The following is a 27,982-nucleotide window of genomic DNA, read 5'->3' on the forward strand; positions in this document are numbered from 1 at the left end:
TCTAGTCTCTGGGTTTTTCTTGTTCAGGAATCTGGGACTGAGAAGAGACCTTGAGAAGCTGTAAGTCATAACCAGTGTGCATAAGGCAAATCCAAATACATAACCAGCCCCCAAAATGCTTGGACACAGAGGAGCCCTTTCAAAAAGATGAGTGTTGAGAAATCAACACGACAGTCACTTTGCCCAGCAAGGGATAAATTTAGGGAATGCATCATCCATTAAAAAAAGTGGTAGAGGGCTTCCCTGGTGGCGCAGTGGTTGAGAGTCCGCCTGCCGATGCAGGGGACACGGGTTCGTGCCCCGGTCTGGGAAGATCCCACATGCCGCGAAGCGGCTGGGCCCGTGAGCCATGGCCCTGAGCCTGCGCGTCCGGAGCCTGTGCTCCACAGCGGGAGAGGCCACAACAGTGAGAGGCCCGCGTACCGCAAAAAAAAAAAAGTGGTAGAAAAAGAAAACAAGAACTGGTTCTAAGGTGATTTTGCTGATTGGTGTGGCTCGGCCCCTTCAGTGACTGGAGAGAAGCAGAGATCTATCTCCCTAACCTGTAGGCTTGGGATGCTGGAGACACAGCCAGACCCTTCCAGGGCACAGCACGTGGAAAGTCACCAAGCGCCGTGGGTGTGGCCCAGCAAAGCAGGGAGTCTGCTCCGCTAGCCTGAGGGTCCACTTCATCCTCCAGGAAACACCACACTGAAACACTGCGCGGCAGAATGCCCTCCTATTCCTAAAGGCTTCGAAGAAGGAGATCCTGCAGCTTCTCCCCTCAAACCTCACTGTCAGCACAGCTCACAGAGTAAATAGCTCAGAGTTCTTTAAAGGTTTAGCTATAATCTGGAAGCTATAATCAGGACTTGGGGTATTTGTTTTAAGGTCCCTCTGCCCAATGATTCGAATCCTATTCAGCACTACACAGAAACACATGCCACATGTATGTATTTATAGACTAAAAACGGCATCACAGGATTTTCCTTTGAGCTTCTGGGGTGCTCTCGTGGTGGGTGAAATTCAGCGTGCAGCTGCTGTATTCACTGCCCTGGGATTCCCTTTTTACTCTGTGTGCTTCACATCGCCTTGGTGAATTAGGATTCACATCCCTGCCAGCCATCGCCCAGGAATGGGCCTGCGTTAGCAGGACTCCAAGGCTGCTCTGTCTGTATGTGAAGCTCTCATGGACCCGGGTAGGGTTTGGAAGGGGACCGCCTTTGCCTTAACCCATGTCCTCCATGATGTGACTGTAGGAGGATGGGGCATTTTTAATGAGTGTTGGCTGTGGGACCTAGGGGAAGAAGGGGGCATTCCAGACCCCCAAATATGTGTCTTGCATCTGATGTAGCTGCAGTGCACACCATGTCAGTATAAAAAGTACACTGTTTTTCTCTTAAGTCTCACTCCACTCTTATACACCAGGGGCTGAGCCTGATTTATCCCCGTGTAGGACACACAGTTTCCCCCAGGCCTGTGTGTCTATTAGTGGCACTCAGGCAGCCAGTAGCAACTCGGCCTGCCCTTTACTGGAGAGGAAGTGGGGACAGGAATAGAACAGGCGCACATTCTTCAGCCCACTCTCTGGGGTCTTCCGTGCTCTGCTTGTAGGAAAGCCAAGCCCAGCCTGACCTGGTACAGTGCAGACACCTCCCTAGACGCCTCCGCCTGAGACCTCAGGGGAAACGGAACGAGGCTGGGAGAAGCCCCCGATGTGGCTACACCGAAAGGCCGAGGAGAATGGGAGACTTGTGTTTTAAGTTCTATACAGGGATTGTAAGTGGGAAAAAAGTTTATTCCGAGTCAGTGTCCTGCGCCTGCTGGATGTGGTCAGAAATTTGGGGATGCCCCAGGGAAGGGAGATGTGCAGAGGCTATCCCATAAAACCAAGTGGCCAGATGTGCACCATTTCCCTAGAAATTCATAAATCCAATGAATGTTATTATTTACTCGACAGTTATTTTATGCAAAGCTTTCTGTGGAAAAGTACAATTTTCCATGTCTCAGGGAGAAAAACTGCGGAAGTACTAGAAGATATTTTTCCTGGTGATAGTAAACATTGAGGCTTTTTTTTATACATATAAATTTATTTATTAATTTTTGGCTGCCTTGGGTCTTCGTTGCTGCCTGTGGTCTTTCTCTAGTTGCAGCGAGCGGGGGCTGCTCTTCATTGCGGTGCGCAGGCTTCTCATTGCGGTGGCTTCTCTTGTTACAGAGCACGGGCTGTAGGCGCGCGGTCTCCAGTAGCTGTGGCACGCAGGCTCAGTAGTTGTGGCTCACGGGCTTAGTTGCTCCACGGCCTGTGGGATCTTCCCGGACCAGGGACTGAACCTGCGTCCCCTGCGTTGGCAGGCGGATTCTTAACCACTGCACCACCAGGGAAGTCACAACATTGAGGCCTTTTAACATCAGCCTTATTTTTATTTAATACGCACTCAGTGCTTATTATGTGTGCGGTACACTTCTAAGCACGTATGCAGTAGGCCTCCATACCTGCAGCTGCGGAACCCACAGATATGGTGGGCCAGCTGTGTCATTTTTTTTTGTTGTTGTTTGTTTGTTTGTTTGTTTGCTGTATGCGGGCCTCTCACTATTGCGGCCTCTCCCGTTGCGGAGCACAGGCTCCGGACGCGCAGGCTCAGCGGCCATGGCTCACGGGCCCAGCCGCTCTGCGGCATGTGGGATCCTCCCGGACCAGTATGTCATTTTATATAAGGGTGCAGGCTGCCAAAATCACACACACAGCTAGAAGCTGTCAGGATTTGAACCCAGGAGATCCGACTCCAGAATTCATGCTGGGAATCACTGTGCTATAACATCAGCTTCCTTCGTTCATTCATTCAACATTTAATAGGCACCTACTGTAGGCCAGATGCGTTGATATGTGTAGTGTGACACAAAGATGAACAAGACATAGCCCTAGAGAATCAGTCTTAGGGAGGCGACAGGGGTTTTAAAAAAAATTGCAGAAATGTCATTACATAAAGTGAATTAAATAAACTGAACGCACCTCACAGGGAGCTCAGAGGATCTAACAGTTCGGAATTAAGTCCTAACACCTAACGTGCAAAATACTTCCCCGATTTGAGAGCTCAGGTCACTTCCGCCTCCCACCTCTCGCCCGGCCACTGTCAACTGCTCCACAGTCTGCTTGCTGGCCTCCCACCCCTCTTGCCCTCCTCTCCTCTATTCTCTCTCCAGACAATTGCCAGAGTGATCCTTTTTAAAAGTCACTTATGAGGGCTTCCCTGGTGGCTCAGTGGTTGAGAGTCCGCCTGCTGATGCAGGGGACACGGGTTCGTGCCCCGGTCTGGGAAGATCCCACACGCTGCGGAGCGGCTGGGCCCGTGAGCCATGGCCGCTGAGCCTGCGCGTCCAGAGACTGTGCTCCGCAACGGGAGAGGCCACAACAGTGACAGGCCCGCGTACCGCAAAAAAAAAAAAAAAAAAAAAAAAGTAACTTATGAGTCTATTTCTGTTTTGTAAATAAGTTCATTGGTATCATTTTTTTAGATTCCATATATAAGTGGTAGCATATGATATTTGTCTTTGTCTATCTTACTTCACTTAATATGAAAATCTGTAGGTCCATCCATGTTGTTACAAATGGCATTAGATGGCATTAGAAAACAAACTTATGGCTACCACAGGGCATAGCATGAGAGGGGGTGAACTGGGGAGAGATAAATTAGGAGCTTAGGATTAACAAATACACAGTACTGTATATAAAACAGATAAACAACAAGGACTTACTGTATAGCACAGGGAACTATGCTCAATCTCTTGTAATAACCTATAATGGAAAAGAGTCTGAAAAAGAATATATATATGCTTTATATATATATATATATATATATAAAATAAAAATATATGTATGTAATTACTTTGCTGTACACCTGAAACTAACACAACATTGTGAATTAACTATACTTCAATTTTAAAAAATAAAAAAATAATAAAAAGTAACTCAGAGTCCTCAAAATCCCTGGAAGCTTCCATCACATTCAGGACAAAATCCCGTCTTTCCCCAGGGCTACAAGGCCCTGTGCGATCTTGCCTCTGCCTTCCTTGCCACGCTTCTCTCCTTACTCTCTGCCTGGTGCCCCGAACACCAGCCACCTGCCTCTCTGCCCTTCTTGGAAAGTGCCAGGACGGCCCACCCCAGGACTCTGCATTCTTCCCACATGGTTCCCACATGGGTTTCTCCCTCACCTCATATAGACGTCTGCTCAAATATTACCTCCTCGGAGAGTCTTCCTCTGAACACACTATTTAAAATAATGCCCCCGTCATTTAAGCTGATTAAGGACGCTCTTAATGCTGCTTAATTTTTCTTTCTGGGATGTATCACTACCTGATGTATTAAATGTCTATTTCCTTATGGGTTTACTTTTTTTATGAGTTATAGTCAATGTACAATATTTTATAAGTTACAGATGTACATTCTGGTAATTCACAATTTTTTAAGGTTATACTCCATTTATAGTTGTTACAAAATATTGGCTATGTTCCCTGTATTGTACAGTAATATATCCTTGTAGCTTATTTTATACATAATTGTTTGTACCTCTTAATCCTCTACCCATATACTGCCCCTCCTCCCTCCCCTCTCCCCACTGATAACTACTGGTTTGTTCTCTATATCTGTGAGTCTGCTTCTTTTTTGTTATATTCACTAGTTTGTTGTGTGTTTTAGATTCCATATATAAGTAACATCATACAGTATTTGTCTTTCTCAATCTGACTTATTTCACTTAGCGTAATACCCTCCAAGTCCATTCATGTTGTTACAAATAGCAAAAACTTCATTCTTTCTTAATGCCTGAGTAGTATTCCATTGTGTGTGTGTGTGTGTGTGTGTGTGTGTGTGTGTGTGTGTGTCTCTCACATCTTCTATATCCTTCATCTGTTGATGGACACTTAGGTTGCTTCCATATCTTAGCAGTTGTACATAATGCTGCTATGAACATTGGGGTGCATGTATCTTTTTGAATTACTGTTTTGTTTTTTTTTTTTTTAGATATATACCCAGGAGTGGAATTGCTGGGTCATATGGTAGTTCTATTTTTAGTTTTTTGAGAAACCTCCATACTATTTTCCACAGTGACTACACCAATTTACATTCCCACCAACAGTGTACAAGTGTTCCCTTTTCTCCATATTCTCGCCAACATTTGTTATTTTTGTTCTTTTTGATGATAGTCATTCTGACAGGTTTAAGGTGATAACTCATTGTGGTTTTGATTTGCATTTCCCTGATGATTAGTGATGTTGAGCATCTTTTCATGTGCCTGTTGGCCATCTTCATGTCCTCTTTGGAAAAACGTCTATTCAGATTTTCTGCCCACTTTTTAATAGGGTTGTTTTTTTTTTTAATGTTGAGTTAATGAGCTATTTATATATTTTGGATAGTAACCCCTTATCGGTCATATCACTTGCAAATATTTTCTCCCATTCAATAGGTTGTCTTTTTGTTTTGTCAGTGGATTCCTTTGCTATGCAAAAGTTTTCAAGTTTAATTAGGTCCCATTTCTTTATTTTTTACTTATATTTCCTTTGCTTGGAGACATATCCAAAACTTATTGCTACAATTTATGTCAAAGAGTGTTCTGCCTATGTTTTCCTCTAGCAGTTTTATGGTGTCATGTCTTACATTTAGGTCTTTAATCCATTTTTAGTTTATTTTTGTGTATGGTATTAGGGAGTGTTCTTATTTCATTCTTTTACATGTTGCTGTCCAGTTTTCCCAGCACCACTTATGGAAGAGACTGCCTTTTCTCCATTGTATATTCTTGCCTCCTTTGTCGCAGGTTAATTGACCACAAGTGTGTGAGTCTATTTCTGGACTCTCTATTCTTTTCCGTTGATCTATGTGTCTGCTTTTGTGCCAGTGCCATACTATTTTGATTACTATAGCTTTATACTGAAGTCAGGGAGCATGATTCTTCCAGCTCTTTTCTTTCTGAAGATTGTTTTAGCTATTTGGAATCTTCTGTGTTTTCATACAAATTTTAAAATTATCTGTTCTAGTTCAGTGAAAAATACCATTGGTATTTTGACAGGGATTACATTGAATCTGTAGATGGCCTTGGAGAGTGTGGTCATTTTAACAATATTAATTCTTCCAATCCAAGAACACGGTATATTTTTCCATCTGTTTCTTTCATCAGTGTCATACAGTTTTTTGAGTACAGGTCTTTTACCTCTTTAGGTAGGTTTATTCCTACGTATTTTGTTCTTTTTGATGTGTTCCATTATGGGTTTCTTGTCTGCCTCTCCCCCTAGACTGTATGTTCCATCAGGGCAGAGTCTATTTATGTTTTGTTCACTGTAATAGTGGGACTCTAAAAAAAGAGCCAGGACATAGTAGACTCTCAGTGAATTGTTGTTGAATAATTGATTGGTTGGTTAATTGCTTTAGGAAGTTAAGGAAGGCTGCCCTGGAAGTGGACAGTTGAGTGTTGCAGGATAGGTAAGAGTTTGCCAGGCAGACAGAACAGAGGAAAAGCATTCCAGACAGAAGGACCAGCATGTGATGTGCCAGATTTCAAGGCAAGAAAATGGCTTGGGTGAGTAGGATTGTTCTGCTCTCTTTTGCATTAGGCGTGTTGGGGAGTCTGACTACAGTGATGGAGAAGAAGACTTTTACTACACTGAGATCAAGCTCAACACAGACTCGGTGGCAGACGGACTGAGCAGCCTGGCCCCGGTTTCGCCCTCCCAGTCCCTGGCTTCGCCTCCTACTTTCCCCATCCCAGATTCCAGCAGAACAGAAACTCCTTGTGCCAAAACTGAGACAAAATTGATGACACCCTTGAGCCGCTCTGCTCCCACCACCCTCTACCTCGTGCACACCGACCACGCTTACCAGGTGACTGGCAAGGGACCGTGAGAGTAATCACTTTACTCCTGACCAAAAGCAGTAGCATTCTGACTCTTTTTCTCCTTTTAAAGCCAGAATCTCGCACAGGTGAAACCCTGTAGGTCCTTGGACTTTGCAGTACTGATTGAAGATCTGATCCCTGAGACGCTGTTATGAGAATTAAAATCCTTAATACTGTAAAACTCTCAGAAGGGAGCCTGGCACATGATATAAGTGCCTGTTAAATAAAAAATAAAATAAGTGAAAAGATGAGCATTGAAAAGTGCTGACACAATGCCACTTTCGTCCTGCACCCCAGTCTGGGACTTAGTGCACTCCCTTCTGAATTGGTAACTCACTCTCTCAGACTGGAGCTGTGGTTGTCAGTGTTCCCCAAACCAACAGTGTCAGCATCACCTGGAAACTTGTTAGAAATGTATATTTCTTGGGTTTGCCCCAGACCTGTGGGACCAGAAGGAGGGGTGGGGCTGAGCAGTCTGTGTTTAACAGACCTTCTAGGGGATTCTCCTTCACTCCAAAGTCTCATAAGACCTTAGAGACAAATCCTGCAAATACAGGACACAGCTAAAGCGCCTTTTCCCCCAGCAATTATGAACTCTTTTAAGTGTTGATTTAGTAAGATTTCAATACACTCAGCTTTTTTAGAAAATTTTCCCATAATTATCAACCACCTTATGTAACTTTTTAGAAGAAAAATCTCCTGTACATATTTGTAATTGTGTTCTCCCACCCTTGTTTTATAAACACTTTCCATAGAACTGAATATATAACCGAATTCAATTAAATAAAAACATTAAATGGTTTTAATCATTCTTTTGTTAGGGATCTACTTTTTAGTCTATCCAGCTTTTTAATTGTCATTAGTAAATCTACAGAGGATACCTCTGTGCCAGTAGCTTTATTTTTTCCTTAGATTTCCAGAAGAGTAATTATTGAATCTTAGGCTATAACATGAACAGCTATGTATTGCCAAAATACTTTCCAGTGGTGCCAGTTACAAAACCACTGTCACTAGCAGCTGTACGTATAAAAGTAGAAAAACTAAAGCAGTAGAGGAAGAATTCAGCCATGTATTTAGTAGACTTCAACTCAAGAGCAATGGAATAGAGCTACTTATTAAATTAGTTGATGCAATAGCTTTCATTCCTGACTCTTCTTAACGGCGGTCAAAAGAATTATTCATTCCTTTGTTCTTGTTTGTCAGTGTTGCATTTAGGTCCGAAATCGTGGGCTTGAACCAACTTAATTAAATTATTTTGCTTATCTGTATAATGAGAGTTGGAACACACACTAAGGGGTCTAGAAGTTCCTTCCCAAACCATATATTCACAGTATTGGGATTTTTCTGTTTACAGATATTATAAATGCTCAGCATAAAAATATTAGAAACATAAGCAAAGAAAGAAAATCCATCCTTAGTCCCAACAACAAGAAAGCCCCTTGGTTCATATTTTTGGTATGTCCTTCAAAAGTATTCTATGTGTGTATGTATACTCATTTTTAAAAAAAAATGGAATCTATTGTAGTACTGTTTTCACTGTGCTTTGTTTTTTCCACTTACTATCCCATGAACATTTTCCCACGCCAATGAGTATTCTTCAACAACATCATTTTTAATGGCTCCGTGGCTATATCATGATATATCTACCCTTTTCCCTATTATTGGACATGTGTTTCCAGTTTTGTTAAATATAATACATAGTTCTGCAATGAACATCCTTATATCCATTTCCTGAGGATAAATTCTAGAAGTGGAATAGCTAACATACAGAACGCTAAGAATTTTTATATGTATTGCCAAATTACCCTCCCAAAGTGTTGTAATTTACAACCTACCATCACTGCATAAAAAAGTGACTCCCCAACTTGATAGTGAGGAATTGTATACCACAGATGTCCTAAAATAGGTATATGTATGTATAAGCAAATTTCTTTTCAGAAATCAGTAGTCAAAAACTTTCTCCTTTTATACCTTCATTTGCTTAGATAGATAAAAAGTTTATCTCTAGCTACTCTCTTTGACTGTGTTTAATTTCCTCCTATTATAATTTAGTCATTAATATAGCTGAGATTAGTTCTGAGGCCCTACTTTGGAAATGACAGCTTAAGACTCTGAGGTGAAATGTTCTTTCATAACAACTTCCTCTGTTTTCTATTTGACAGGCCACGCCCCCTGTGAACATTCCAGGATCGGCCAAGTTCACCCCCAATGGCAGCAGCTTCAGCATTTCTTGGCAGTCTCCTCCAGTTACCTTCACAGGCATTCCAGTAAGTAGAAAAGCAAAAAGCCAGAAATCTGGTCAAAGCCAAACGTATATTTAGAGAACAAATTGTAGAAACATGCAAGAAAAAGATGAAAATTGGAATGCCAGAAGAATGCTTTTTTTTTTTTTTAAATGATATTTGTAAACTCAGCGAGGTGTCTCGTGGTCCAGACAGGCCCAACTTCTTTGTAAAAAGGTGTTTTGACTGGAATTTTAGAAACTAAAAGACAGTTTCATCTGTTGATAAACAACTTGTTGGAAATATATCAAGATATTTTGTGTGGGTGGCGTATTTGTATGTTTCCAAAAGGCTTTATAAAATTAATAACTGAACTCAGACCCTGAACATAAAAGAAAGAGATCCTATACGTAAATGGCATTTATCATTATGAGTAACTTTATAAGATTTGACTTTGAAATTATTGTTTGTGGGTATGTCATTTTGCAAGTTCAAATAGTAAAAATTGAAATCACTTTTTTTCTTCCAAAGCCTGAATATCCCATGCTGAGGGGTAATTTGCAAATAAATGAGTGCTGAAATATGCCATCGGGTTTAAGTAGTATATAAGAATTGATTTGATATGGTAAATGATTACTGTCTGAAAACTCAGCATGAATGTGCTTGATTCTTAACTATTCATTTCAAAAGATATCGGGTCTTTTATAGCTTATCACAGAATATCCATAGACCCCCATACCGCTGATGCTCAAGGGGGTTTATAACTCCTGATAAGGTTCAGGAAAGTGGCTTATGATGATAGACATTAACCTTATTTTCTCCTCTCCACCCCTCTCCCTATGGACCTCACAAAAGCTGCTTATTGCAACCACTGGCAACTCCCAGAGGTTTCCAGCAAATACCAAGGCCTCCTGTGGAGCTGATAAAAATGAAAGTGGCTCAGTCAATTACGCTGTGCTCTGTCAATGAATATTTATTAAATTCCCTAGAGGAATAGTCAACAATAAAAAGCATCCTGCTGGCAGCAATTCGAGAATTTGTGGCTTCCAGAAAATACTCCTAGAATAGGATTTTTAAACAGGATCATGGATCTGGAATAATTATGAAAGGTGCCTCCTTCACAAAGAGTGGAAGTGCTGGTTGTTCTCAAAAAGCAAGAATACGATGAATGCCCTGTTAGTCAACATTTAAAAAGAATAGCTTAGACATGTAGGTATTAGTTTTGTTTCTGGCAGGAACAGTGATCCCCTAAGGTGGGTGTCAGAGGTAAACAGTCAGCCCTTTTGGGGACTTTTTTTTTTTTTTTTTGGATAGACATAAAAAGACCCAGAGTGGCTCTGGACATGACATTTGAGACAACTCTTCTAAGCCAGCAAGGCAGCTACAATCGCAGAATGACAGAGACCTGCTATTCTGAATTCCGTTCCTTCCCTTCTTTGATTTGAGCAGAATTTTCAAGAGCATCCCCCTAAAGCTCGTCTGGTGTAAAAACAAGTATAGTGTGTAGACAGAACAGCCCAGTTCAGACTTCCTTTCAAACTACCTCTATGACCAGCCCAAATGGAGTATTTTCCCCTTTGTTCTATTAATTAAATCATCTCCTTCTGAAGTATAGTGTGACATCATGCCGTGTGGTTGTTTTTTTTTTAAACTGGGGTATAGTTGCTTTACAATGTTATATTCGTTTCTACTGTACAGTGAAGTGGAGTTCCTTGTGCTAAACAGCAGGTTCTCATTACTTATCTATTTTATACATATTAGTGTATACATGTCAATCCCAATCTCCCAGTTCATCCCACCACCACCCCCGCTTTCCCCCCTTGGTGTCCATACATTTGTTCTCTACGTCTGTGTCTCTATTTCTGCCTTGTAAACCGGTTCATCTCTACCATTTTTCTAGATTCCACATATATGCGTTAATATACGATGTTTGTTTTTCTCTCTCTGACATTTCACTAGTTCCATGTCCTCCAAAGTTCCTAAATGTCTTACACGGTAGGATACCAGCCAGGATACCTCCTCTTGTTGGTTTTTTTAACAGTGAAATTTTAAAACTCTTCTCTCTGTGGACACTGTGGACAGAGTCCCTCATTTTGCTATCGATTGGTTACCAGGGATGTTCTGGACTAGAGCTTTGACAGAAAGTACATAGAGTAACTGAGTTAACTAGGTATCCCACTAAAATCCTATGTGAGCTTCTAATTTATCCTTTCGCCAGAGAATTCCCAATCTATCTGGTTTTAGACTGTTTCAGCAGTTAAGCTTGCCATCGCTATCTAAAAATAAAGGTAAGGGGATGGAGGGAGCTGCCATTTTCGAAGGCTTTTGTTTAATTCTAGAAAGAAGACAAGGAGGCTTACTACTAAAAATGTTCTTCATGTTGCCCTACTCTCTATCAATGCTTTTTTTAAAAGAAAAAAAAAAACTGGCTGTTTGCTGTCCGCCCCCTTCTACAGGGGGCTGGATCTCGCAACTCCACACCACCCAGGCATAGGACTGTCACATGTCCACTGGCTGGGTGCCAGCAACCATCCCTGAATTCTCCAGGGGTGCTAGTCCCGCCTCTAGAAGACAGGGAGCCAGGCTGACTCTGAGAACATGTGAATCCCCACCTCCTAAATTCGTGTAATAGGATTTTCAGACAGAACCTCTAAAAGTTTTAAATGATAAGGTACTAGTATCCGTGGTGGCTTCAACTTTATCCCAACTGAAGAACAGAGCAGTTGCCATTTTATTAAATCCTCATTAAAGAACACATTTCTTGTTGTACTCCAAAGCAAGTACTCTGAGGTTGTCAACCCCATTTAAGGTTTCCTTTTCTCCCATGTCTTTGAGACCTGGTATTGAAGAGGGGATGCTTTTGTATGCTTCCTAGAAAGTAGAAATAATCTCCTTCTGCGAAATCCCAAAGTTTGAAGAATTTTATTTATTCATTTGCCTACACTGGACTTCCTGAATTTGGGGCTTTAATAAGTTCCCTGGGTAAGACCTCTTCCCGGAGGTGTATAGCCCAGAAGGTCGACCTGCATATTCACCAATGGAACGTTTCAGTCTTTACTAGCCCAAGGCTATGGACCTAGGGGTAGGGAGAAGACCATGGTTAATTACTGCTTTCTTTGACCTGTTTTCCCCCAATGACCCCTAATTATCTCCATTTCTTTCCCTCTCTTTTCATGGCAGAAAGCTGAGAGCTCTTGGCCCTTGTGTGTTAGTCTACCATAATAGACTGGGTGGCTTAAGCATCCCACATTTATTTTCTCACAATTCTGGAGGCCAAAAGTCTCAGATCAGTGTGCTAGCTGATTCAGTTCTTGGTGAGGGCTTTCCTGCTGCCTTGTCAGGGGCCAACTTTTTGATATGTCCTCACATGGCCTTTTCTTTTGGGGGGTAGGGAGACAGAGAGAGAGCCCTTTGGTGTCTCTTCTTCTAAGGGCACTAATCCTATTGGATCAGGGTCCCACCCTTTGGACCTCATTTGTCTTTAATTACTTCCTTAGAGACCCCATCTCCAAATACAACCACACTGAGAATTAGGGCTTCAACATGTGAAGGGGGGTGGAGCGGACACAAAATCCAGTCCGTAATAGGCCCCATGCAAGCAAATAGGAGCTAATCAACCTGCTATCCAAGGGCCATTCCAAGAGGCTTCAGGCCAGAAAGACAGTCTCCAGACCTAAAATAGTAGTGCTTAATTGTTAGCTCTTTAGCTGGTTTGTTTTTTATTAACACTTTGATGGAGGGTTCAGAATATTATGTTAGAAGAGATTAAAACCAAGACAAGGGGCTCTTTTTCTTTTTTTTTCCCATTTGGGAGATAGAACATCACAAAGAAAAGAAATTTCTCCAACATCGTTACAGAAGGACACAACCTCTGTATTACTGCTCTGGTGTGAGGCAAGTCCTGACTGGGATTTACAAGCCGTGACCTCTAGCCGGTCACAGGACCTCTTTCAAGGAATGCCCTCGACTCAGCTCTACGACAACCACCTTGTATCGTTGTATTGTTGAACACAGTGCCCGGCACTGGCTGACATTATGTTGTACTTCCTAGTGTTGTTATCTGTGACATGTCTCATTACTGTAAAACCGGGGGCAGAGAAAGTGGATTCTCCCTATCTGGGGTTGACTCATATAACACAAATATACTCAACATATGGGAAAAATTAGCCACGATTTTTGCAGACTATGATTTAGAATTCCTTAAACTCTTCTGAGGTCACACCTAATCAGGAGACAAATTACAGGCATATAGCGCATTTTAGTTATTTAGAAATAATACCATACAGCACTCTCTCTAAGTGTATTATATGCCTTATAAACCATGTCCCCAAATAGAACTTAAAAATGGTTAAGATGTAAAACAAATAACTCTGGAATGTGGAGGCCAGTGGGAGAAAGAGCCGAATCATGTTTTCCAGGGCTTTATTCCAGGGCACACAATACTGCCATCAGTTACGAGGCAGGATGGAAGAGAGAAAAAGCAGGGCTTTGACACCATTCAGAACCAAGTTCCAAGGTCGGCTGGTGTCAGACAGCCCATATTCAAATCCCGGGTCCGCCATTTACTTTTTGCGTGGCCTCAGCAACTTCCTTAACTTCTCCATTTCCTCATCCATAAAGTGGAAGTGAGGGCTTCCCTGGTGGCGCAGTGGTTGAGGGTCCGCCTGCCGATGCAGGGGACGCGGGTTCGTGCCCCGCTCCGGGAAGATCCCACATGCCGCGGAGCGGCTGGGCCCGTGAGCCATGGCCGCTGAGCCTGCGCGTCCGGAGCCTGTGCTCCGCAACGGGAGAGGCCACAGCAGTGAGAGGCCCGCGTACTGCAAAAAAAAAAAAAAATATCCAGGAAAGCTCCCGATCAATAGCCGGAGGATATTGATCCTCCCACAGAACTAAGCCGTACGCTGGTGTGTGAACAGGGTCCTGGCTTCCACTATGCTGCAGCCTGTAGAAACCCAGGTCTGTTGTAGAACGGGAGGGGCTGCCATCAGACAGGACTAGACACGAAACACGTGTGCCCTCAACTCCAGACTTAAGAAAGCCGTTAGCAGAAATGAAGAAGGTAGAGAAGGGTTCTTCCTGCAGTGGGTCCAAACCTGCCCCTTATTCCTCCCCTAAACCTATGAGGTCACCAGTTTTCTAATTTCAGTTAAGTGGCACCCTCATCCCTCCAGCCTCTCAGGCCAGGACCTAGGAGGCATCCTTGATTCATCGAAAGATTTGTCCTCTTATTTTCTGTCCTATATCCCATCTATCAGCAAGTCCCGGACTCTGCCTCTACAGGATACGAATCCAGCCCCTTATCTCCACCACTGCCACACTCTCATCTAAATCACCAGTACGTTTTTCTCCTGAAACAGTGCAAAAGGCTCTTAAGCGGTCCTCGGGGTTCCTGTCCAGGCTCTTGCTAACCCATTCTCCAGGGAGCCAGAACGATCTTTGTAAAGTGTTAACCAGATGTCTCACTTTCTTAAAACGCTCCACTGGCTTCCTTTGCACTTAGAATCACCTTCAAATTCCTCATCACAGCTCCAAGACATGACCTGAACCCACCACCTCCCGTCCTCCCGCCTTCCTCCTGCCTCCCACGCATTGTCTCCCGGCCCCACTGGCACTCTGCACCTGGGAGGCCTTGGCCCTTGCCCGCCCCCTTTCCCCGGAGTGCTCTGTAGATCAAAGGTAACCTCCCCAAGAAGCCTTCCCTCACCACCCTGAACAAATATGTCCTCTCCTTCCATCACGCTTGGCCTGGTAGCCTATTTTATTTTCTTCAGGCACTTACCACTAAAATGCCCTTACTTGTTTTTGTAGTTATTGTCTATCTCCCCACTAGAATGTACACTCCATGAGGGCAGAGACTTTGTCTTGTTCAGTGCTGTATCCCCACAATCTAGAATAGTGCCTGGGGCATAGTAAGTATTTAATAAATATTTGTTGAATGAAGAGCATTTTATAATCTCATATCACCCCACACAAAATTGACATATGCAACCTTAGAACCTTCCACGTTATCCCTGGCTGATGGAAACAGTGTCACTGTCGTGTCACCTAAACATTTCCAGTTCTCTGACTGAATAAAGAGGTACTCTTGGGATTCTACAAGTTCTACAATAATTTTTAGAACAAAAATTTTTTTCATTGTCCTGAGCACTTAAAAACAAGTCATATGAGGATATTCTAGATCATCTACAGTGGTAGTGAACTCTGAAGCGTTCACGCCCTCTACTGTGCTAATACGCATCCTGGTCCCGATGGGATGGGGGATGCGAGTGGGAGGTGGGGATTCTGCTTCTGGAAGAACCCACATCAAATGCAGACACTGAACTCCAAAGCTTTGGTTTTTAAAAAATTATGTATGTCACTCACCTCTGCTGGCCCTCAATCCACCTAACTTTAGCAAAAAGTAAAGACCAATGGTACAGAATAAATGAGACTCATGGCAATAATGGTTTAAAATGTTAGGGTTTTTTTTTCTTACGTGTTTAATTTTTTTTTAATTAATGACTAGGAAAATAACACTTATGTACATTCCTTTACATTGAAAGAAAATAGAAAATACTGGTCCCTGTACTAGAGAAAATCAATTCTATGGAATGTTCCCATGACTGTTGGTTGGTACTGGTATTTCTGTGGTCATGTTGGCTTCTAAGTGATTAAGTTGATCAATTTATTAGATGTTTGCTCTTTTGTATATGGCAATATTGTATATTTACTTGAAACATCATTTATCTTTTGTTATAAAATTAGTTTTGTGTAGCTTTTGAGAATCCCATTTGCTGGGAAGATATTTAGTGCTAGGTGAGCATGTGATACAAAGAGAGTAAGTGAGAAATGCAAGAGGAATGGAGAACAAAGGGGACCCTCCCATCATTATGACTGAGAGGTGGGGCATAAGGGGGTTAAACACATGCTCTGACATCAGGGAGAGCTCACTGCAGCCCTGGCCATTGCAAGTTCCATGACCTGGGGCAAGTTATTTAACCTCCCTGTGCTTGGTTTCCTCATCTATAAAATAGGAACAGTGAGTACTTATCAGGTGGAGTAGATGTAAAAGTAAAGCTGTTGTCAGTGACCCTGGCACATAGTGGATGCTCACTAAGTACTGCAAGGTTGACATTCATTCTTGATTTGCTCGGGATCTTTGCTTCTTGCCATTATCCCTGTTCAGACCCCAGAGTTTGCTATATGGACGTCTTATGCAAGAAGCCATTTATTTACTGGCTGCGAATGACCTAACTGAATAAACAGAAGGCGGAGATCCACATTGTGTGTTGCCACTGACTAGCTGTATAATCTCAGAGAATTCTCTTAACTTCTTTTCTTCTTTAAAAGAGAGACGGATGAGGCTTGGAATAGGAATTTGCTTTAAGGTTTAAAATATTCAAGTGAAAATGGGCAACTGGGAATGCAGAGATGTTGTGAAGTCATGAAGATTTGTAAAGTATTCATTGTTGCTGGGTCTTTTCTGCTGGGGGATGCCTTTAAATTCCACCATGAGCATCACCCCATCCATTTTAACATGTGGTCTCTGTGAAGGAAGCACAGCCTCTCCGTGTCTGATGGTTGGGTACCCCTGCCCACGTGGCAAAGGCTAACGAAATGCACGGTGAGGAGAGCCTGCCCCGTTAACTTTGTTTTCCATGTGCTTACTAGGTGTCACCAACCCACAGTCACCCAGTGGGCACAGGAGAGCAGAGACAGCACACTCACACCGTCTTGTCCTCCCCACCCAGAGGGACGGTCAGCCTAAGGTATGACTGCTTGAAACCCCACAATGCCTCCTCTCCAGGGAATTAGCTGAAAAATAGAACAGCGAGGAAAAGAGAAACCAGAGATACAATCTTCATAAAATTCCCCTGAAATGGATGAAACACCCTTTCTTTTGTTCCCATGGTTTTCCCCATCTATTAACTCTTGATAAAGATTTGTTATTTTTCTGGGGTCACAGTTTACAGTAAATTTTCTTGCAGAATAGGTAATGCTGATTACAGGGTCTCTTTAAAGCCGTGTTGCATTAACGTCTGTATGAAATGAAGTACAAAATACGAGTTTTTAATCCAGATCAAGGAGGTCCTCGCCAGGATTCCCTTAACCAGAAGACTAGAAATTTGAGAAGCAAGAGAGCATTTGAAAGTACATATTTAAAAACTTGAAAGAATTATGCTCTCTACTGGTATTTCTTATATTTACTTATTTAATTCAGTGTTATGAAGATGCCCAAATGGACATGTCTACAAATGGACAAATAGAAGCTGAAGAATACTGGAAGTACTATAAGTAGCAAATTTTAACAGTTCGGTGTAGTGGCTGTGAAAACATCCCACACAGGTTAACGGCCGAACCTAGAGAGACCCCCTACTATGTTTCCTAACTTTTTCTAGATTTTTCCAGGGATTTTGAGCCCCGCAAAGGATGCCCATTGAATCCCTCACACTGAATACTGTTTCCTGGCCTGTCTTACAGGAAGCCCCGGGGAGAGGGCAAGAAGTGCCGGAAGGTGTACGGCATGGAGAACCGTGACATGTGGTGCACGGCCTGCCGCTGGAAGAAGGCCTGCCAGCGGTTCATTGACTAATGCACAGACCCCTGATCGTCGCCCAGACACTCCTGCCCTTGACTTGTGCTGAGGGTGTTGGAAAGCGCTTTTCCTTCTGAATAAAACACACTTGAAACCCAGGGAAAGCACTTCCGGGAACCTTGGTGAAATCACAGCAAAAAACAAAAAAAGGTCACCACCCTCACTGTTCTTGCTGAGAACCCAGCCGAGAGCAGCTGTAACTACTTTTTTCCTTAAAAAATCAACTTTTTTTTTTTTTTTTGCTGTATGTCTAGCTCTGAAAACTATGGACTTCTGTAGCAGTCAAACCAACCAAGCCCATTTTTCCTGGAAAGGAGGCCTATTTTGATAACCTTTCTGGATAATGCCGTTTCTGAGGTTTTTTGGTGTTTTTTTTTGACACTTAAAAAAAAAGCTACATGTTATTCAGTAGCATTTGTACAAAGAGCGATACCTGTTTTCATTGTGAATAGTCTTTTGCCTGTTCTCCATCGGACTTCTGGGAGCAGTACACATCACGATGTGTTGCCAGGAAACGGCAGCACTCTGGGTATCTTTTCTATGTCTTTTTTTGTTTGTTTGTTTTGTTTTAAAGAATGGCCCCAAACGGAACCACGGTAGAGCCATTAGCTTGAAGGGCCCAGGAGGGCATAAGCTTGAAAAGAGACTGACAATGGACATCACCAGCAGACTTCAGCCCCAGCTGAGTTCAGGACATCCCGCTGTCACTGTTGGGAAACGTCTGGGAGTCTTCCTCGGAAGCCTTCCCTGAGGGGTGGCCTGGCCCACTCTCTCCCGGCCACAATGCACTCAAGACCTGGCACGCATTGCCATCTGGGTAAGCCTCAAAGCTTCCTTCAGGGATGCGACGCCAACCACAGCTCGGATCTCTTCATCACTGCTTATCTGACAGTTGTTGCCAGGTCAGTGGCTCATCAGGCCTTCCTTCCCTCAAAACGCCACCACTGACTGTTTTCAGAAAAGGTAGAGAACTCCAGACCATCCCGGCGGGCGTGCTTTATTCACACAGCAGAGCACAGCCTCCACGTACCTATGTGTTCAGAAAGTTATGTGAGGTCAGCATCCATTCTGAGTGCACTTTTATAGGTTTTATGCTTTAGCATGTCTGGGAGATGGGTTAATGAACAATATAAAGATTATATGGGGAAAAGGAAGGTCCAAACCTTTATTTTTCTTATCAAAATATTGGAGCTATTCATTAAGAATTTGCTCAGAAGGGAAGATACAGAACACCAAAAGGAAAATGCGTGTTGGTATAGGAATCTCTCAATTTAATAGGACCAGGGCTTGCACTGTGTTCCATTTATTAGACTTTCTAGCGTGGTATTTGTTTGTTTGTCTGTCTTGGTGGTAGTGGTGCGGGGACAGGGGAGTAGTTGTCAAGCCCTATGAATAAGCTCATTCTCTGTCTACCCTACTCTTGATTGCCCTGCTAAAGTTATTCCTCCTATACCTATGCAAAGAAGTAAGAGCACCTTATAGGATGCACTGTGTCGGGACGGGGGCCTAGGATTAGCCATAGGAATGTTAAATGAAATTGCACAGAGCAAAGTTTAATATATTTAGAGATTGTACATATGCTTTTTTGGAAAGAGTAGAAAGAAGTCATCTAGTCATAAGAACTGTCCTCTTTTTTTTTTTAATAAGCAAGGGAAAAAGAAGGAGGTTCTACAGTGTAACATCTGCAATCTGTGCATTCGTATATTTTGGCGATTTTATTTTTTAAACTCTCACGTGACATTTGAAGCATTATTCCTTGAAAGAGATCCTGTTTCCCTCCTTCATTTATTTTTTTCTTTAAAAACGCTTATTTTAAGAGCAGAGAAAGAGCTTCATTTAATATCACATCGTGATTACCGATCAATACAGCACCAGCTATAATGTATGTTTGAGCACTAAAAGTCAGCCAGGAAAGGGTTTTTTAAGTGCAGAAACGTATTTGCATCCTCTACCCCAGCCTGTCTTTTCTCCTCCCTGGTGTCTTGTAGCTTCACCCACAAGCGTCTCTGCTGGGAGGTGATGCTCTGGCCTGGTCCAGATGGCCCTGCACTGTGGCTGGATTGCCCAGTGGCCACAGTGAGTCCAAGGCTGGTCAGCCATTTCAGCAGGCTCACCGTGGACTTCAGTGATGGTTGGGGTGCAGTAGTGGAGCAGAGGGTTTTCTCTTCAGCAAAGTTCCATGGCCCTTGATCCTTGGATTAAGTCACTAATCAAAAGAGATTAAAGTGACGAGGGGCTCAATCCATCCCCTACTCCCCGAACTTTGGGACACAAGGAGGGAGAGATGGAGGCTGTGGAGCAGTCCTAGAGTGAGGCTCTGTGGCTCTGACCCCAGAGGTACAGCCCATGACTAGTGCTAGGCTCTGGCCTGGTTGCCTGGGTATTAGCCAATGCACCGATACAAGCAAAGGGTAGAACTGGATGCAGCTTCCTTGGGATTTCTTCTCCTTTCTAAAGCCTTCTTCACACACACTCTCTGCATCTCACACTCATGCGGGGCTCCTTTCTGCTGGCCAGCCCGGGGCTCTCTGTGTCCTCTTCTCTAGCTCTGAGGTGGGCACAGACCCTCAGTACTTTCTGCACACAGACACTGATTCCCTGTACCAAGGCATGTAATGACTAAGGAACTACCAGGCTTCACCTGCCTGGCCTTGAAGAAAAGGGATGAAACTTCTTTTAAGCCACCCAGAAAGCTACAAATTGCAATATAAAGCACTGATTATAAATGCTAAAATTAAAAAAAAATGTAGAGCTATTTTGTTACATTTTGGAAAGTTAAGTCCAAGATTTGTTTTATGCCTCCTCTTTTTTTTTTTTAAAGATTTTCTGATGTGGACCATTTTTAAAGTCTTTATTTAATTTGTTCAGTATTGCTTCTGTTTTATGTTTTGGTTTTTTGGCCCCAAGGCATGTGGGATTTTAGCTCCCCAACCAGGGATTGAAGCCACACCCCCTGCATTGGAAGGCAAAGTCTTAACCACTGGACCACCAGGGAAGTCCCTGTTTTATGCCTTCTCTGTGGTACCACGTTCTTTTCTGTGTTCATTTGGCAGGGGGAGGGGAGTATGGGTGGGAAGGGAAGCCCCAGGGCATGTGGCTGCTTAACCGAAGCCTCACCCATCACGGGCACCTGTCTGTGCAAAAGGAACGGCAACGCAGTGGGTTCTGGTCCCAGAGTCTTTCTGAAGAAGGCATGTGGTAGCCTTTGACTTTTCTCTCCCCGTTACCCTTTCCTGTTTCTCATCTCTCTCCAAAGAAGGCATTTCCTGGTGATGGACAGGCTTCTCCAGATAGCTGCACAGCAGAGAACAGTCATTTTAAGCCTTAGTTCTTCCCAGAGAACGTGCAACCAGTTTATGGGAGGCAGTGTGACAACCGGGAGGAAACACCCGGGTAGCAAGTGGGTGGGGAGCCACAGAGGAGATACAGGAGGGCTGTGGACACCTGGCTCGGGCTCCCCATCCTAGAGCCGATCAGCTGGTGGTGACTGTCCCTGGGCACCTCCGAGGGAGCTGCCAGGTTCCCGCTCTGGGAGCAGCTGATTGAAGCAAAGAGAGAGCTCCTTTGCGGGAAGCACTCAGGCCAGGGATGCAGGACTGCTGTGCGCATCTCGGGTGGGCACAGACTGCTCTCCTCCTCACTTGCTGGGAAGTTTCCTCCCTTGTTTGGCAAAAGCCAGTGTCAGGAAGAGGGCAGTGGGCAAGAATGTGCATGCCTGTCAGCAGCTCTGTGCACCAACAGGGTGGGTGCCCTTTATGAGACGATTCTTTGTCCAGGCATAACTGTGTTGCAGATGAAAACTTTCAATACGATGTGTGTTACAGTTCTTGGGCTTTCCAACAAAACTTTTACAAAAATAGTTACGTGTATGTTGCAAAAGATTTCTGAAACTGACATGCCCTCTATGAAATTTCAAGATCACTTAAGTTGAAGTCCACTGTCGCCGGTGTCACACTTAGCCACACTTGAAAGCAGCCCTGGGTTCTGAATTAGCCGGCACTGCTAAAACCCATTTCCGCCTTCGTCCGACTTCAATAGAAAAGGAAAGCGCAGCATTCACTTGTGAATGGTTAGAGAAAAGTGACAGAACCTGTACATATGGGAGAGAATACCTTGAGAATAGTAGCAAAATACTGTAAAAAATATTCTTTTCCTCAGGGAAAACTAAAGGGTATGTGAAAAATAGATCTGGAGGATCCTAAGACTAGAAAGGTTTTTATGATCTCCAGCATCTTTTCTAGTCAGAACAGTTTTTGTTTGTTTGTTTGTCTTTTACTGAACGTGATACCATTTCAAGGCAAATTGCCATGAACTGGACAGTACCGACTTTTTGAGGTGTGGAGGAATGCTCTTTGAAGCAGAACAGTTTCTTTGTTTCTTAGACCTGCGTTCTAAGGCTGACATCTGAACCACAGCACAGTCCCTGGTGGGTTTTTACAGACTCATGTCAAGGCTGTTTGTGAATGTCATTATGAATATGACACCTTGGTGTTCCCTTTTATAATCAGCCGGTTGGATGACCGGTTATTAGCTGTACACAGAATTCTATAGGTGAGGGACGTGAAGGACGTGCATTTTACTTTAACAGCAGGTTAAGGAGCAAACTTCCGTGGACTTTTGTGGACAAGGTGCTGCTTTTTCTCATGACCCTGTAGAATTTCTGTCAACCACATCAACTGTAGCTCTGACCTGTACGAACGCAGGGAAGAATTTGTGCATACAAATGAGTAGAAACAGAGCACGATTCATGAATATGGATGAGGATGTGAATCATTTTGGAGAAAGCGCTGGGCACACGGGTCAACTGGAAATTTCATTTCTCTAAGAAAATAACCCAACCAGCAGCATACACGCTTTCCCTGTTCCCCATACCTGTGGGAATTCCTCCAGAGTGGAACTGCTTCCTTGTGTCTTTTGCATTGTAACTAGTCAAACCGAAAGTCAGTACATAAAAACGAGCTTAGCACTTTTAGGCACCAATTGTATCACTAAGTCATGCACACCACTAGAGCAAGAAAGTGTAAAATGCATTTAAAACCGACGGGTTTGCTTATTTTGACTGACTTTGAAAAAGTCCAGATCCAATCAATGATATACATGCTTTAAAAGGTGTATCTATCATAGGACCAGAAATCAAAATGGGAATTTTACTTTTGGTCCTGTTTTTGTAAATAGTTCCTTTTTTTTTTTTTAAGACAATCTCATGTTTTATAACTTTTCTTGTGAGTCTGAGAATCACAATGGTAATGTGTTATGTCAAAATGTAATCTTAAATACCATAATAATTATAACGTAATGTTCCAAATAAGACAAGAAATATACTGCATAGGCTTCTACAATTCTGAGAGATGTGACACTTTTATAAATAAGCATTAGTACTTCTCAAGTTAACAGAACTGGAAATATTTTACAAGATGCAGTGTTTTGTAATCACAAAGAACATGAACATTTTGTGGGAAATGACCTTGGTTTTATACATTGTAGCTTATTTTTTAAAATACAGTAATTTACCAGACAGGAAGTGTTAATATTATAAGCAATTCCTGCTCTCCAAACAAAGGGCTATGCCTCTTTTAAGCAAGTGTTCTGATGCATATCTTTTCAATTAACCCTCTGCAGCAAGGGTAGAAATGCAGATCAGTTGGAAGATTATTACAAGAGAATCAAGATGGCAACAGCTACTCCTTTTATCTTTACCAGTGTGTTTTCAAAGTACTTAGGGGGGAAAAGAAAACTTTAAGAATCATCTTATGTATCTTAAATATTTAAAATGTTAATAGATATGCTTATAGGCAATGGGAGAAATGTACTTGTAAATTCTTTAGTGTAAAATGATAGATTCCTGTCACAAGGACAAACTTATTCCTCAACCTAACCAGAACCACAAAGCTGCTTTTAACCGGCAAGTATCATTTGATGGAAATTTCTAAAATCATGGTGTGTAAAGCCCAAAGATAGAATTCTTAGGTGATCAGCGATGTTTAAAATAATTTTGTCCTCAGCACTAACTAAATAACTTGAAATTCCTTACCAGAACAAGTGCTTGATTTTTCACATGAAGAATTCAGACAGGCAAGTCTGAGATCAGAAAGTCACTGTATTCCCAAGAGTCGGGAAACAAGAAAGGCAGCCGTGGAGAGTTGATTAACCATACAAATAATTTTGAGCTTTGCCAAAACCATTTCATAATGCTCTACAGTTTTTTCTAGCCCACTCACTGTTAAAGCAAGAAAGCATCTTTTCTTTCTAAGATTTTGGTAATTCAAAAGCTAGACTAATTAGTCAAGTATGCAGATAGCATCAGAAGAAAAGCTGGGATAGAATGGTCGTCCCCCCGTTGGGCAGCCCCTATAAGGTGGTCAGAGGGTCACTCTGACTTTGCTTTCTAATAGGCTTTAGAATCTGCACACATGAGGACTAGAAATGCACGGAGTTAGGGGAAGATGTATACAGCCTCATCTTTGAGATGAAGCAGCCCAAATCTCTATCTTCATTCTCTTGGAATATCTCTAATGTTGGCATTAAAAGTTCCCAAGAAGTGTTTATTGCTGCATGGTTTTGAACCAAATGAGTCTTGCTTCCTATTTAAATAGAAGCTTCCTAATCCTTTCTAAGCAGACGCCTTGGAAAGAACAGGCAGATTCTGTAAATGAGCGATTCAGATCAGGCAGAAGAAGGACCCTAAAGAATGACGGAGATCATGGTGAACCAGAGGACACACACCCCCTCTAAAGGGGCATCCCAGCTCTAGACAATCAGAACCATGCAGAAATCAGGCCTGGGGCTGCTAGATCTTCTGACTTGGAAATATAATGTTACCTGACACTTAAGCTAAACTCAAATTCTTGGCCAACCGTGTGCAGACCAAAGAGAACGTGTATGTGGGCAGATGCAGCCTTTGGCCACCAGTTTCAACTGTTGGGAAAAGCAGATTTCACCTTCCAGAGCCATCAGGCCAAGTTCTTCCATCAGCCCTACAAACTCACCCATGGGTACCATCTGGGCAACTAAAATCAAAGAAGGGAAAGAGGCCAGTTCTCCCCAGAAATCATTCTCATGGAAGACTTGAAGATAAAAATACAATATCCTTAAACTAGCCTTGCCTCTGATCAAAATATACGGAAACATTATTCAGCTGTCACTCTGCCTCCTGGCGTGCCCAGGCCAGGCCCCAAAGCATGGAATGACTGTAATCCTAACTTGCTTACTGTTTTCACTGCCGTGACCACTGTGATGAGGGCTGGCAAAGAACAGCCTTGTGCCTTTGGAGAAGGCAGCCAGGAGCCCCTGCAGTTTAAGATAGCGCACATTGCCTCCTTGTGCCAAAGCCCGTCGCCAACCCTTCCACACCCTCTCCCACTCCATCCTGCCTCGTGAGTTTGCATCCCAGGATAAAAGTTCCTTTGTTTCACCTCTGACGTGGCAAAATCCTTGCTTCAGAACTGGTAGGTACTTAGGTATTTTAGAGTGTCCAGTAACCTCGAAATGGAGTTTTTCCACGTAGAAAACCTTAACACCTTTCCCTGAGGGCAAAGACAAAATGGGAATAAATGTGTCATGGAAAAAAATTAGACGTTGCTTCCTTCATTTGGATGAACTAAGTTATTTTAGACTGTGTCTTACACCAGAGTCCTGACGGTGTTGGGATAATCACTAACCCTTTCACATATAAAAGACAGTATGTCTCCTTCAGATACATGACTTCATTTGACCTTCCCTAGAACCCAGTGTAAAATAAGAATATTTAAGATTACCGTCACCACCTCCAAGGCCAACCTGGTTCAAGTGGTCTTCAACCTGTGACTCGGCCCCATTACTGCCTGGAGGGAGGAGGGAAAGGGCGTGTGAAAGAGCTCGCTCAGACCTCAGTCTTCCAGAATGATTCTAGACCTGAGAAGACCCAGGGACCCATGTTCTTCACCCATCCTTACAGTCCAGGTACTTCAGCATAGAAATAAAGCCCACTCCTTCGCATTGTCAAATGCACACTCAATCACCCCCGAATTTATCCCTTCAGCGTACCTACCAGACCCCTATTCCCTAAATTCCAACTATCTAAGTAATTAATTATACGAGTTGATTAGCTGGTGCCATGTTCTGAGTAAAACTTTTGACTCCTTGGAAAAAAGTTATTTTGCCACTAGCATTCGACATTTGTTATCCATGTAAACTTACACTGATGCCCCCAAATTTGAAAACAGCTCAGATTTACAATTTGTAATGATCACATTGCAAACTACTGTCAGCTCAATGTTGGAAACACCCGGTAATATGGTTAGGTCAAGTTTAAATATGGATACAGTTTCAACAACATGGGCAGTGCCTGAGATTTCTGTCGTTGTGAGTGATTAAAAGGTTGACCAGTCCATGAACGGATTTCATCTTCCCCTTCTCCCATCAGCTCCCAGGTGTCACATCCTGAGTTTAGGGTAAAGTCCCTCCCAAGTTTAGTCATGGGGCCTAAACCTTTTTGGCCCATCACCTGCTTCATTAACAGGCTTTTTGATAAAAGATACTTTTATTACGTTTCGGAAGCAATACAGTACTAGAGGAAGGAGCAGTGAGCTTTCCTCCTCGGCTGGAAAAGAAGCCCGTTTTGCAGTGGTAAGCACCAATGCCATGACAGCGGCAGGACTTCAAAGGACCCAAGGTCTAGGGAAGAAGAAAGAAGCTACCACTCAAAAAAAAAACAAACTATAGATTTTTGAAAGAAGGTGGAGATGATGAATTCAACACTTAAACTGTAGTCCTTGTTTCTTAAAAATATTCTTTCCTATTGAGCACCGTCCACATAATTATTAACTGCGAGCTTCCAAAGGAAAGATCCCCTTTACTTATATTATGAAAGTGTTAAAAAATTAATTCTCAAGTCTGATTAACCGTTACATTTACATACTTACTAGGGGCAATTCTCTCAATTTTTAATTCAGAAAAATTAGCCAGGGGAGCAAGTAACAACTCCTGAAAAAGGCAAGGGCACTATCATGAAAGAACATAATTTTATTAAAAAATTAAAAAGTGGCTCATTTATGTTCTTCTGAATTCTCTTTACGTCTCCGATTAAGAGGAGAAACCAGCATTCAGAAGAAGAAATTGAGCGTTAAGGGAGAGAAAGGACAGTTCCCGTTCTAGTTACTAGTCTTGTTTTCCCATCTTGGCATCCACCTCGAATTCGCTAGTAAAATGTTACCCTCTCCTCTTTGCTTTTATCCACCCAAGCCAGAGGCCATGCTGTTATGTATGTTTGCTTCCAGAAGCGCTGGATGAAACGTTTTCGCTTCTGTGTTCCCGATTTCTCACTCTTCATTAAGGTCCAAGGGAATGAATATTACCGGGACCGGTATGTTAGGCGTAGCCTATGAGGCTATTCCCTTCCTTCCAGGAAATGCTTCCATTTGTCTGAACAGTTTTGGGTGATCATTCAGAGAGCAGGTCGGTCAGCAGGCAACCTGCCACACTCATCACAAAAGATTTGGTCAGACTAACTGATAAAGAATGACAAGGCAGATACCTAATCCTTTCACTTTGACTCAAAGCCCCCCTCCCAAGTCCCCCACCCCACCAGTCCCCTCCAGAGCAAAGCCAATGGAGTGATCAGGGCAGAGGAAGAGAGCTTCACATTCATGGCTCTAGGCCCTGACCTCTGCCCAGGATTACAGAGCATGAAAATGGAATTGACCTTTATTATGTGAAAAGGTAGTGGCTCCTGCAGGGTATAATTGTTTTACGTTTATATTTATGCAAAGAGAAAACTCATCCAATCTGCTCGTGTTGTGAAGCACGTGTCTCTCACCCTGGTGGAGCCCCCTTCCCGTGTTTTGGGCACAGATGGCCAAGACAGAAAGGAAAGAGGCAGAGCTTTGGGGGCCAGTGGCTCCAGAGATGGGATTACCCCTCAGGGATATACAGTGTAGCATAATCCATAAACTACTCCCACCCAAGGGAAATTAAAAAAAAAAAACAAAAAAACGGATGCATCACGGGGTGTACTTCCCTGGCGGTCCAGTGGTTAAGACTCTGCTCTTCCAATGAGACATGTGTTCGATCCCTGGTCCCCAGTTGGAGAACTAAGATCCTGTGTGCCGTGCAGTGCGGCCAAAAGAAAAAGGTGCATCACTTTGCAGATTACAAATGCTTGCTTTGCTTATGCCTTTTCCCCTACACTCTGCTAATTGGAAAGCAATGACTGTGAATTGACCAAGCCCTGTGATGATAGCAAAGCTTCTTCTTCCAAAGTATCCCGACTGTTTGGGGGAACTTCTGTGATCACTGGTAGAAAGCTTTAGAAAAGATTTAGATTTTTAGGGAAGAACTCAATA

General features: G+C 43.0%; 1 protein-coding gene across 1 annotated transcript in view; it reads left to right on the plus strand.

The window, feature by feature from the left end:
- Positions 1 to 25,603, plus strand: part of ZNF704 (zinc finger protein 704) — a 213,886-nt gene extending 188,283 nt beyond the window's left edge. The window contains exons 6-9 of the mRNA XM_079902202.1: positions 6,586 to 6,853; positions 9,029 to 9,133; positions 16,739 to 16,836; positions 17,549 to 25,603. Coding sequence (XP_079758328.1) covers positions 6,586 to 6,853; positions 9,029 to 9,133; positions 16,739 to 16,836; positions 17,549 to 17,660 — 583 coding nt within the window. The 3' untranslated portion in view covers positions 17,661 to 25,603. The remainder of the gene's footprint in view (positions 1 to 6,585; positions 6,854 to 9,028; positions 9,134 to 16,738; positions 16,837 to 17,548) is intronic.
- The last annotated feature ends 2,379 nt before the right edge of the window (positions 25,604 to 27,982 follow it).

Source organism: Stenella coeruleoalba (genome assembly GCF_951394435.1).
Source record: "Stenella coeruleoalba genome assembly, chromosome: 17".
NCBI classification, from domain to species: Eukaryota; Metazoa; Chordata; class Mammalia; order Artiodactyla; family Delphinidae; genus Stenella; species Stenella coeruleoalba.